This window comes from Plutella xylostella, chromosome 8, assembly GCF_932276165.1.
Source record: "Plutella xylostella chromosome 8, ilPluXylo3.1, whole genome shotgun sequence".
Taxonomy (NCBI): Eukaryota; Metazoa; Arthropoda; class Insecta; order Lepidoptera; family Plutellidae; genus Plutella; species Plutella xylostella.
The window spans coordinates 7,136,923-7,149,574 of record NC_063988.1 but is presented as its reverse complement, the minus strand read 5'-3'; the positions used below and the strand labels follow the sequence as shown (position 1 = coordinate 7,149,574).

General features: G+C 37.8%; 1 protein-coding gene across 1 annotated transcript; it reads right to left on the bottom strand.

Annotated features, from left to right (window-relative positions):
* Nucleotides 1–1,660: 1,660 nt before the first annotated feature.
* On the bottom strand, nucleotides 1,661–7,952 carry LOC105393108. The gene is made up of 3 exons (XM_038114965.2): nucleotides 7,800–7,952; nucleotides 4,032–4,162; nucleotides 1,661–3,500 (listed from the first exon to the last, which is right to left on the bottom strand). The coding sequence occupies exons 1-3, from the start codon at nucleotides 7,866–7,868 to the stop codon at nucleotides 3,368–3,370; spliced, it is 333 nt and encodes a 110-aa protein (XP_037970893.1). The 5' UTR covers nucleotides 7,869–7,952; the 3' UTR covers nucleotides 1,661–3,367.
* Nucleotides 7,953–12,652: the final 4,700 nt, after the last annotated feature.

Genomic DNA, 12,652 nt, shown 5'->3' with positions numbered 1-12,652 from the left:
TTTTTCAATAGTCAGAGTCAGAAGTTAAAAAATTATCTCGAAAGTTATCTTACGTGACTGAATGTTTGAGAAACTAACGGCAACAAATTCTTTGATAGCTTTTAACCACACTAGCTATCAAACATATACAATACACATTAAGTATACCTACTTTCATTGGTGGACTAGGCCTAAATTAAACCCTTCCTTCATTGGAAGGAGACCCGTGCTCCAGCAGCGGGGGCGTGTTGGGTCGTGATGATGATTTGTCAAGGGGAACTACGGTCATCTTACAGCTCCATCATCAGACCGTGGTTACCATCTGAAGCACATTGGATTGTCCAGTTAAGTAACCCTTGTGTTTGTGGGGAACTCGATATATGGGCAGTTCTGGTATCCTTACAGAGATGGCGTTATATTAAAGTAATTTTGTAGCTCTAGTACAATAGATAGTACTAGATAGTACGTACTAATAGATGCACGGAGTGTCAGTGCAAAAGAAACGTTTCTACGAATAACACCCCTCTTTTACCACTGAGCTCTTACTTTGAATTAGTTCGGTTAGAAGATTTTATTAAGTACTTTATTCATTAGTAACTACAATGCAGTACAATAATGCTTGACCTTAGGTAGAAGTTTAAACGGTTTGACAGTTAAAAAATGCGGACCGTTTTTTTATATTTATTTATGTATGTGACACTACCAGAAAAACTACCAGAACATACACACACACACACACACAATTTATTCACATAACCTAGGTGAATCCAACTGCAACAGGTGAGATAGACAACACGACATAACGAAATGGCTCACCAAAGCATTCGAAATGTCCATAGGACATTATTATAGACAAGGGTCAGAATGTTTCTCAAAACTATATAAATCAAGGGGGTAGGCAATGCCCATACCCTACTACTACCCTCCCGTTCTTCCTCTTTATCTTCTTATCCCTAATTGATGCTAACGGTCAATAAGTTTTTCAACGAAATTCGGCTCCATTCCACGTGTCGACGATTATGCTTAAATATTTCAAGGACAACAAGATATCATGCCTTTGGATGGCCAGAGAACTCACCGGCACTTAATCCCATTGAAAATAAGTGGGCCATCATGAAAGTTAGACTTCGTAAAACGGATTGCACAAGAAAAACTAAAATGATTGAGGCTGTAATTCATACAAGTTTTTTAGACCAGTAAATATCAGAAAACTGTTAAAACCTTGTCGATTCTATGCCAAAACGTGTTGAAGAAGTTATAAAAACCAGTGAGGACACATTTTCTATTAAAACATCTTAAATTGCATTAATATATCTCTGTTTTTTTATTTTAACACTAATAAATGTATATTTTTCAAATTTTCACTCGTGTTCACATTAATTTGCACAATACTGTATATGATACTGTATTGTCCATTTTAAGAACGTGATAGGTATTGGAATCATTTATCTTTGCTGAACAATGCTGATGCCCGTGGCATCAAGAGGAGAAAAATTATAAGGGGGACGCGAGAAAAATCTTTCTGATAGGTACATAACATACTTACTTTGTCCCAAAAAATTAGTCCACTTGTTTTTTTGCGATTTCCATGGAGCCGGTTTTTTTAAGTTGGGTTGTGAAGTACTAGTAGAAGACAAACACTAAAGTCGAACAAGGGATGTATCAATTAAAACTGCACTTATTTATTTATTGTTTTATATTTTATTTAAATGTCAAAACTAATCGGCGTTCTACATTTCTCAATACTTAAATAAGTAATTGGTAAGTATCATGAATGTCAACTAAGCTAAGCACTAATTTATTCTGTATTTTGCTCGACTTAAAATTAAATAGGAACTTTAAAATTACGTTTTGGCGTCCCGTTTGTAAACAGGTCATGTGAATACATTTACTAAAAAAATAAGTTGATACCTACCTCAGAATACAGAATGGTATGGTACTACATAATTATAATATTATGTACAATCAACTTTATCCAGATTCTATAAGTAGCACTGCTCAGAAAGTCAACACTATATTCATAATTCCCAGAGAAATAGACATAGATAATCAAATATGTCTTATTGGCTATTACATAACTATTATGTACTTGATTGTAGGTAGGTAGTTTTCATTTTTATACATGTTCTAGGTGAGGAATAGGCTGTAACCTATTATTACTGAGAATAACTGACTATTTATGTGGTTTGTGTTTATCTACATACTAATATGAATGCGAGGTGTCTAACTCTAATCAGTAAGTACATAATATTCTACATTAGGTATCAATACCTATTTGAAAGTGCAATATACGTAAACTTCAGATAATCTCTTCAGTGAACCATGGATTGGTAGGTACGTACTTAAATACAATTAATGTGAAAAACTGAAGTGTTCAAGTAAATCTGAATAGTAATAAACATGTAACCTTAACTATAATATAATAAGTATAAAAATTAACTAGTCAATAAAAACTATAAGTACAACTAAAACCTACATGCTTTGGTCTTAACTAATACATCGAGCCATAATGTCGATTCATTATCTATGCGTCTATGTAAAAAAGTAGTAAGTAATGTGTGTAAGTATAGGAGTATCAAACTTAGCACGATGATGAAATGAATTTAAATTAACGTTCGACCATAAATAAAAGTATAATGAAAGGCGGAATACTTGTTCGTAATGTGTAAACTAAAATCACCACAGCTATTGTACTTGTGCCATTGTTTAACTCACAGTTAACTTTAGTTCGGAAACTACACTTTCCGATATAAATTGATAGTGCCCATCCAAAATGACGACGTTTTTTTTTCAATTTTATAAATCTAGGTACATTTGTAAAACCCTCAACATACAAGAGTTGGGTTTATAATATTTACTATAACAATTACAAATTTTTGGAGTTACCTATAAGGGCTAATAAATGGCAAAATGATCCTACATTTGTTATAAGAGTAATAATCACCCATCGTCATTGGCCGGGCAAAATCAATCCATTCGGAATCAGACAGAAAGAATATCATTCCGAAGTCAATTCCGGAGAAGTCATACTGCATTTACAGTGGAATATTGGTAAAGATGTGTCAAAATCATAAATCAACCGCAGAAGATCTCTACTGGGATTTTCTGCTAGCCAACTTTTCAGTGAAAAACTGATTCAAATGGGTCTGTAATCAGTTTTGCTACAAGTTCCGATAGTTTACGCACACAAGAAAAAAATGCGTTATCTCTTATCTTACATTCAGCGCACGCACCGCGCACTTGTCACTATGATGAAACAAATGACAGACCAAACAGATACGCATCGCAATCGATAAAAGAAACCGCAAAAACCCGTCTGCATAAACTACCGAAACCTTCAGCACCTAACGTGATGAGTAAGCTATCCGTGGTGTGGTTCCTTGGAGTACTAGAGGTGGCCTCCGCCGGCCGGCTCCAGTATGTAGTGGTCGTCGTCGCGGCTGCGGCAGTGGTACACGTAAGCGAAGGCCGTCGTGTCGTCCTCTGTCACCACGCAGGACAGGCCCGGCTCGCACACGCAACTGTGGATGCAGAGAAGGGTGGTGTGAAGGCACGGATTGGTAAGTTAAAGACGTTTTGAACTCATAAAATTGGGGTTTTGGTTTAAGTCAACATTTTTCATCGAAATTGGTCAAATGTTTGGAGTTGGTGACAAATTGAAAATCTTTGTGGTGTATAAGTACTTACTTATAAAATTTTCAAAAAATCATTAGGTACTACATGCAAGAAAATGCCTTGAAACCGGCTTAAGTACACATTTCAGGGCTACCCATAGGCCATAGTTACCCGTACCTATAACCCAACCCTTTCTAGAAGACAGTCATCATCACGACCCATCACGTCCCCACTGCTGGGGCACGGGTCTCCTTCCAATGAAGGAAGGGTTCTAGGCCTAGCTACGTTAGCATAGTGCGGGTTGGTGGACCCCAACACAGGCAAGCTAGTTCTGAGAGAGTTGTCGGGTAAGTGGGCAACTCGACTGTCAGATGTTTTCAAGCTACCCGAAGGCCTCTAGAATAGGCTTAAACGACAGTACAAAAACTTGAACTTACTATGTATTAGTGACATTGAGCTCTATGATCCTGGACTGAGGCTTGTAAATAGACCAGCCGCAGGGCGTCTGGTGCGCGCACGCCTGGCGCGGCTTGGAGGTGGACTCTCCCGACTGTTCGGGTAACGCACGCTGGAACAAGGAAATGCACACGTTATAGTAATCGGTGTGAGGTACGTTGTTAATTGTAGACTTTATAGGGGTGGCACAAATAGGTTGTTTACTGGCAGTTAGCTGAGGTTACACGGTACCCCATGCTTAGGAACAGAGCCACCCCGGTGCAGACATAGGTACACTGGTACATTTAAAATTTAAAACCATGTAACAAAACTATGACGAAAATCTAAGCAAAATTGAAAGACATGAAAATTTCATGGATTTAGCCCGAACGAAAGGTTAAAATTTAGATTTCTTTTTCTTTCGGTCTAAATCCCTGAAATTCTATGGTAGATATTCCATTGACATCAACGAATACAAAATCCGAATATGTGGAAATGTGGAAGGAAAACTTTTCAAAAAAGTATTATGTAGGTATAGGTATGGTCCGCTTTGGGTAGGCAAAAAATTTTCGATGCTTTCAGAATAAGTTACCTAAGTGCTTAAAGCCTAGGCTAGGTCTATACATGTATGAGTATCTTTTTAGGTTTACTGGAGCGCCCGCTATATGTACATACTTATTGCGTGTTATAATTATGTGGACTCATCTACATACTTATCATAAAGAGGAAAGTTTGATTTTTATAGTGCAGTTTTAACCCATATTTCAATATAATTCTTGCCTTCGTATCATTTGTTGATAACCTTATTTTGTCAGCAAGGGTCAAATTGCGTCAATGATCCCTTGTGTGTCCGTGGAAAAAAAACAATAGGTAGTCAATTTACGCACGTCATGTCATGCGTTAATTACCTACTTATCTTGGAGTCGGTTTTGAAGTTACTTACTTATCTGGTATTTTCTAGTAAAATTATTGGTATAATAATGATAAATTAATGAGGTAAGGGCAGTGTGAAGTTGACCGCTTTTCGCATGATATAGGGACTGACGTCGTCGTCATGAAGTATTGATGGCTGAGTGGCGTGGGAGACGTAGATTAAGGTGCAACGAAACGATATTATGTATGTTATGTACTTTGTACCCTTACTTGTCTAAGACCTTTATTAAATATTATGTGTGTAAAGTGAGACAATATATTAAATTATGTATGTATACCGGTCACTGCTTACGTTAAGTTTCTCAAATCAAATTTTGGCAACAAGTCACAATAACACGCATGATTAGGCATGAACTAGTCTACCTGAGACCGATTTTGATCACTATACAACATACAACGAACGCGATGATAACGAAGTCAACGGACGGAAAAAGCTGACGTGCACTGCAATGAACGTCCATTAGCTGCCACCTTGTTGACTGCAGTCCAGGGCGTGGGTCCGGCCTCGTGCCGTGGTCCGTAGTGCCCTTGAGCGTATCCGGCGCATGCGGCCCACTCCCAGTGACGCATGACGCATCATATCAATGGGCGACGACGGAATATTACAGATTATCGCGCAAATTCACGACCTCCCCAGCAGGAAGCGCTGATACCGCACGCACTGCCACTGTCAAAATAAAGGTCTTTGATCCCATTTGTCGAGTACAAATCGGAACCGGCTTATCAATCTTAACGTTCTATTGCGTAAGTAGGTAGGCCTATCTAAAGCTGAGGGTGTGACTCATGCGTTGCGGACGTAATGGACGGCAGACGGTGGGCAAAGGCGACGGGTCGACACAAAACATAAACAAAATACTTAAAACGTCTTCATTCGCCATCGCAAATAATTAAATACCAAATTAGAAACAAGCGTCGCGTCGCGTCGTGGTCGCAGGGCCGCGCCGCCCGCCCTCGCTCGGTGGCTCGCAAAAAGGTACCTACCTACCCAAAATTTTCCTGTTTTTTTAAAGCTCTCTGTTTAACTACGATACTCTTGGTAGCTCGATTTACTCAATGTATAGTTAACTGTCATAATTAGGTAGTTGCATGTAATAAAACTTTATCACTGGTTAATTTTGAAAAAAATAGCTAAGTAAGTACATTTTTCTATTACCTATAATAGCAACTTAGTATACTATCGAGCTTTGCATCGCAATATTCGCAATAGAAGGCTAATCATGAAAATTGTGATAATATTCAATTCATAATCAAATCGCATTTTTATCGTGATCCTAATTTAGACCAATGCCTTACGTCTTAATTTTTCGTTCAAAACTAAATTCAAAGAGTGCCCTTCCCCTTTAAATAAAAAGTTAGCTATTTTAATAAATGTACAGATACATCAATATATCTACAGTATACACTATACTAACATCAACTGAAAATTAACGCTGGGCAAGAGAAGATTTCGTTACAGTGTGATATTCTCTTTTAAAAGTAATGAATAGTTACAAATATGATACTTATGGTTATTTATGATTTATTATTTTACGGTCCAGATAATTCATTACAAATACACACACTGCCCAGATTTATGTCTATAAACAAATATAACTGCCCTGGCCCTGCCCTGGGGTAACAGGTGAGCGACAAAACGTAGGGCGGCGCCCGCCCTCAGTTGAATATGGGTAAGGTAGCACCGCCACATTTCACAAAGCAGGAAAAATTTGAATATTGATGAATTATTTTATTGAAAGTAACGTATAAAATAAGCAGAAACTATTTAAATAATCAAGTATAAGGGTTGCTATGTATGAACATGGTATTATAGCCTGTATTGTTGTAGGAATATGAACATTTTACATAATCATATGATTTTCATGATAATTACGCACCGGATACTTAAATGTATATGGGTGTAACAAGGTAAGTATATATCATCCCTAATTTTGTATTTACCGACTGGGTGAGAAATCGCTGAGCGTTTAACAATTTAGATTTCTAATAATTCATACGACGTTAGGTGTTAACTTGTTACTGAAATTAAAAAGATTACAGCAGATGGGTCGTCACACTAATCGTCCGTTTCGTAAGTCCTCGTTGTTCTCAGGCACCGTGACATCGACATATAATCGTTAGTGTACGATTATCAATAAATGCAGATTTTTCCTTATTTATTCATTGACATCTTAACTCAATGAACTGGAGTAGGTACACTTATCACAGCGAAAATGTTTAGAAAAAGATAAAGTAGCCTCATTAACTCAACAGCCTCTGAGATTGACCTACCCACTTTTAATTACTAACAACTTATTATTTATATTATTATAAGTTTTACACTAATTTTAAGTTGTTTGATCTTACTTTACTTTATATTTTTCACTGTCATAGTAATTTTGTTAAGTACGTAAGTACTTATTTAGTCAGATGTCCAAGTAGTAATTTATGTTCATCTACATTTATTGATAAATCTTATAAGAATGCGAAGAGGTGTGAACACTAGGTACAGGAATGTTAACTGCTTGTGCAGTGTAGTGTGCTAGATAAACAATTAATGTTAAAGTGTAAATGTGGTATGTGAAAGCTGACGGCAACGACCGGTAGCATCTATCGATAAGCCAGCATCTGTTTACAGCATCATCACAATCACAACACATAACAGCCATGTAACGGAAAAAACTAATGCGTTCAATTTATTTTCAAAGTTAATCTCCGCGACAGTTAGCGACCTCATCATCATCACCGATTAACCGAAGCACATCACTCCCAAACACCTGTCCGTTGCAGTCTGACTGGAGTTGTAACCACGGGGGAATCACTGTATCACTGAAGGCTGTGAATGGTCGGGGTGTACTCACCCTGGTCCGGGGCAGGGCGGCGGCGAGGGCCAGCGCGCCCGCGAGCGCCAGGGCCAGCCAGAGCTTCATGTCGAGTGCGGGGGAGTGTCGCGCGCGGAGGTTGCTGCTCGAATGCCGCCCGCCGCGCGCCGCGCCACTATAAGTAGCTGCAGAAGAGGCCCCTACCCGCTTCTTTCAGCTCCTATCCGATTTCCCAACTACGCATCTTACGCTGAACAGTTTTATTAGTTGTTTTTGTGATTAAATTGTAATGAATGGAGCACGTACTCGAGGCATCGATAACCGATGATCGATCTCGGCCGCAGAAAGCCGGGTATGTTATTGTGGACGCCTCGTTTGTAGAGCCGCAGCTGCTTTGTTTACTATCAGATGAACTTTGAACCCTCTTTCCTAGTTTTTCCATTATTTGGTTAAAGCACCCTTTACTCAATGTAAACTTCGTAGTAATCGAGTAATGTTATCGTCGGGTCACACGTAAGCAAAAGTTTGTTATTCATGTTCAACTAGTACTTACTATTTACTATCGAAACATACAAATGCAGCAGTTCTTATTATCTCTCAGAGGATTGTGTGTATGCATTTGTTTTTCTTACTGTTATAGTGTATGAGTAAGTACCTACTTTTATATGAATTAATGTAGTGGTTGGATGAGGAAAGTGGCCGGTCCTCAGGGTAGGCGCGAGTCCAACAAGAAATGAGGATTGTTGGCTGATGAGGATGATGACGATACTAAATATAAGTAGGTACCTACCTCAAAAACATACTCTGCATATATTTTGGCAGAATATAAAGCAGCTAAGTATATGTTTCCTACGCAGGTACCTACCCACATCAGGTTACACCTTATGGTTTTGGAATAGCCCCAGCCCACCACCTCTTCAGTGTCAAATAAGTTTAATCCTTTTCACTGAACATTACATCATGCATAATTCATGACGCAAATATTGTATTCATTCATGTTTGCACTCGCACTGTTGATAACTAGACACGAGTATAGAACATACTAGGGGTTTGAAAAGTTCAATTAAGTAAATTATTAGGTTATTTTTTGGATGCACACAGCACCATGGTAGTAGCAAAAGGTTTTCAGGTTTACATTTAAGAATTATCTACCCTTAAAGAGCCTTTCACTGCCTATACACTCAAAAACACCCTTTTCCTGAATAACTGAATGAGAATCAAAATCAAAGAACAGCTAAAAACGCTGGGTGTAGAAACACAGAATTTGTGGGGCCTAGGGGTCCACAAAATAACGGATTTTTATAAATTCATCCCCTGAAGAGGACCAACGGGTTTGTTTTAATACATTTACCTAATCCATTACATATGTAAGTAAGTAAATTTATTTTATGTGTGTGTACAAATAAATAATATTCTATCTATATATCTATGTACATTTTTAGAAGATGACATGGAATAAAGTCTCAAAATTTCCAGTAGCAACTCCAAAGGGACTTGCATCACTATCCACCTTTTACCGAACATAGGTATTTACTTATTTCTTTTACCCCACTTAGATTATTCTAACAGATGACGTAAATTAATTTTGACCCCTTTTTTATCGCAGTTGAGTGATTCATTAACACAATTGTTTTCATAAGATTAAAAACTGTAGGTACCGAGATAAGTAAGAACCTAGTTAAGGAGTGGAAAGTGGGCTCTTTTATAATCACTTTTTATAAAATTGCTTTCTATGAAGAAAAATAAGTACCTAGGTTTGTAACGGAGGAAAAAGCCTACCGTTAAGGGCCTGAATGCTGGGCCTCTCCCAAGGCGCGCCGCCGGTTCTACCTTTTATGGCCTAAGATTTATTTGTCTAATCTCGTATTGCATAGTAACGTTTGGTCAAAATCTCGTTTCGCCGAAAATCGTATGGCATAAATCTCTTTTACTAAAAAGTTATTTCGCATAATCTTGTTAAGCCTAATAATGGTATGGCCAAATCTTGAATAGCCTAATTATGCTATGGCATAGGTTTATACAAAGTAATAATATTCGTTTGGCTTTAACTTTGATGGAGCGTCTCCCTACATAGCGCAAACTGGTGCCTTGTATTTGTGGCCGCTATGTGGGAAACGCTCCGCTCCGCTTCGCTGCGCTCCGCTTTACTTTTGACGATAATGTGCACCTAACACGCTCCTCCTCGCTTTGCTCGTCGTCGCACCTATCTTTAGGTTTCGATCCCATGGGGTTTAATGGCGTTTGTAATAATTATAATGGTCATTCACTTTCGATATTTTGATCATTTAATATCGTGATTTTCGGGATTTGGAGAAAAATACCACAATTTGTACATTTAAAACATACTTAATATAGTATTTGTAAAGATAATATTACGAGAAACAAGATTATACCAATACGAACAATTAGAGCAAACGAGACTTAGGTGTTTCAAGTTTGTGCCAAAAGAGTTTTAGACGAAACGAGTCTTATGCCACATAAGTCTTGACGAAGTGATGATTCTACCAAAAAAGTTTAGACCTTACGAGTTATGCGAAACGAGTTTAGGGCAATAAAGATTAGGCCAGATGAGGGGAACCGCGCGCCGCCACCTCTGACTACTGTTGTTTTTATTTTTCAGTGTAAGTTTACCTACAGTGCATTAGTAAGCGCTAAGCGCAATTTAATTAATTTTTATTATTATTATTAAACATTTATTTTCAGATATAACATCCATAGTGAATTAGTAAAACATGTTAATACATCTTCAGATTAGCTCAGCTTTTTCGGGCAGACACAGAATGACAAAATGCAGACGTGACGTTGGCCGCGTCGCAGTCTCTTGGAGTACGTACCTATGTAGGTAGGGCTATTAAAGAGCTATTAAAAGTGTTCGGATTGAGGATAGAAGGGCAAGGAGGAATGAACCGGCGGCCGGCGGCGGCGGCGCGCCCTACGCGCGACATCCACTACTAATGTTGCATCATATAAAATTTTAAGTGTAAATCTTATCTTTTATCGATTGTCATATGTAGGTAGGTATATCATGGATGTGGGTGTGTATCTAGTTGAGTAAGCATTTTGTTATAGTTATGATGTTAAAAAAGGTTGAGTCAGAAGTGCTTGGGATGAGTACATATAGTAAGACAAAATGGGATAACTCAAGGGGTCATTCTGATCTCAGACATTTTGAAATTCGCGTTTTTGTTTTTATTGAGGTAGTGAGGTAGTTGAGGACTACGTTTTTAAGGGATTCATAAATGCACGAGTAAGTACCAAAAAGTTGATATAAGACATGTAATTTAGATGTTTATAAAACTCTTACTTCTACGACTTTGATAAACAATTTCTACAATGCATAATTAAATGTAGGTCCAAGCGAGCCGGATGCACATTATGAACTTATGTACTTATTCACTTATGTAGGATCTACTGAAAGCTGACATCCTTTTCTTTTTCGTAAAATCCTTCATAAGGCCTCGCCGAAGGACGATAAATGAACAAATTTAAGATATCATCTGCCTTAAGTAGGTATATGTAAGTACTTACTTCGGTAAGTAAACCTATCTATATTTATTACTACGTATCGTACTTTAACCCCTCAGTAACTACATGCTTCTACTACGTTATTGATAGATATTATAATTATCATTTCTCTTGGATTTGATCAATCATGTGTTTTCAAAGTTTACACAAACAAACAGTAGATTACATCATTGTTTACAGTACTTCAGAGTTCAGTATACTACGCAGCGGAAGCGGCATTCGTAGATTCTAATACTTTTTCCGTCACCATTTTCAAGGAATTGAGAAACAGATATCTTTGACATTGTATAGTTTCAGGGTTTATTGAGTCGGGCATAAATAAGGTTTACAGTTATAAAGACTTACCTACCCATAAAATAATTACTTACCTACTTATAGATTAGTACTTAGACTAGCAGAAATATAACATTCCTAGGTAAGTACTCAAATTCTACCCACCTGATGAATAATTAATACTAATAAAATGTTTTACAAAACGCTGATCTAAGATTAGAGCTTGCGATCGGCAGCCATTGAGATCAATCGAGTGCAATGAAGTGCACGTAACATAAGCACGGGGGGCGCGTTACAGCGAGCGACACAAATAGACGCTACGACGATAGCTTCAGCTAAATGCTACCTGACTGCGCTTAAATAATCATAAAATTATAGACCAACACTTATATTTAGTAAGCAGGGTCTGGATGAAGAAGGTGAAGGAAATATATATTATGGCGTAGCGATGCTTGGAAAAGAAAATCCGTGAAAATTACAAAATAATGTAATTTCACGCATTGGAGATGTTTGAATTCGATTCTCAGCAACTTCAACAGGCGAAAAGTGTAAGTAAAGTACTTCTACAGGTTCATGTTGTGGGACTACACGGATTGTAAAAGCACCCAGCATGCGCTGAAAATAACCCCCAAATTCATAGAGCTTTTAGACCAGCTATACTCAAACTGCGGCCCGCGGGCCGCATGTGGCCCGCCGGGCCTTTATCAGTGGCCCGCGTGCCATGAGAGATAATAGAGAATATAATACATTCTATTTAAAAATTATCGGGATTATATCCATAAAACATTTTTTTTTTGTTATTCATCCAAATTTATTTTATCAATTTCAAAGTTTGCTCTTTCAGAAATGATACACATAATCCAATCATCACAACATTTTTTAAACGCTGTTTTTCAGAGTTGTGTTTTGTACTCGCGACGATTTTTCCGTATTGTCTTCTATCGTTTGAAAATAGTGCCCTAGAAGTAATTTGAGTTTCGGAAAAAATAAAGAAGCTAACGCCGTGAGCTGCAGCTGCAGACATATCTGGTTAATATGGTGGATGCTCGATGGTATTTGTTGAGTGTTTGCTCAAAACGGTTGTGCAACATCTT

Bases quoted from the DNA above. Each gene is read 5' to 3' on its own strand.
- LOC105393108 (XM_038114965.2), bottom strand. From the start codon at position 7,868: ATGAAGCTCTGGCTGGCCCTGGCGCTCGCGGGCGCGCTGGCCCTCGCC. The intron at 4,163-7,799 runs GTGAGTACACCC...TCCTTGTTCCAG, and splicing joins CCGCCCTGCCCCGGACCAGG to CGTGCGTTACCCGAACAGTC. The intron at 3,501-4,031 runs GTAAGTTCAAGT...CTGCATCCACAG, and splicing joins CTCAATGTCACTAATACATA to TTGCGTGTGCGAGCCGGGCC.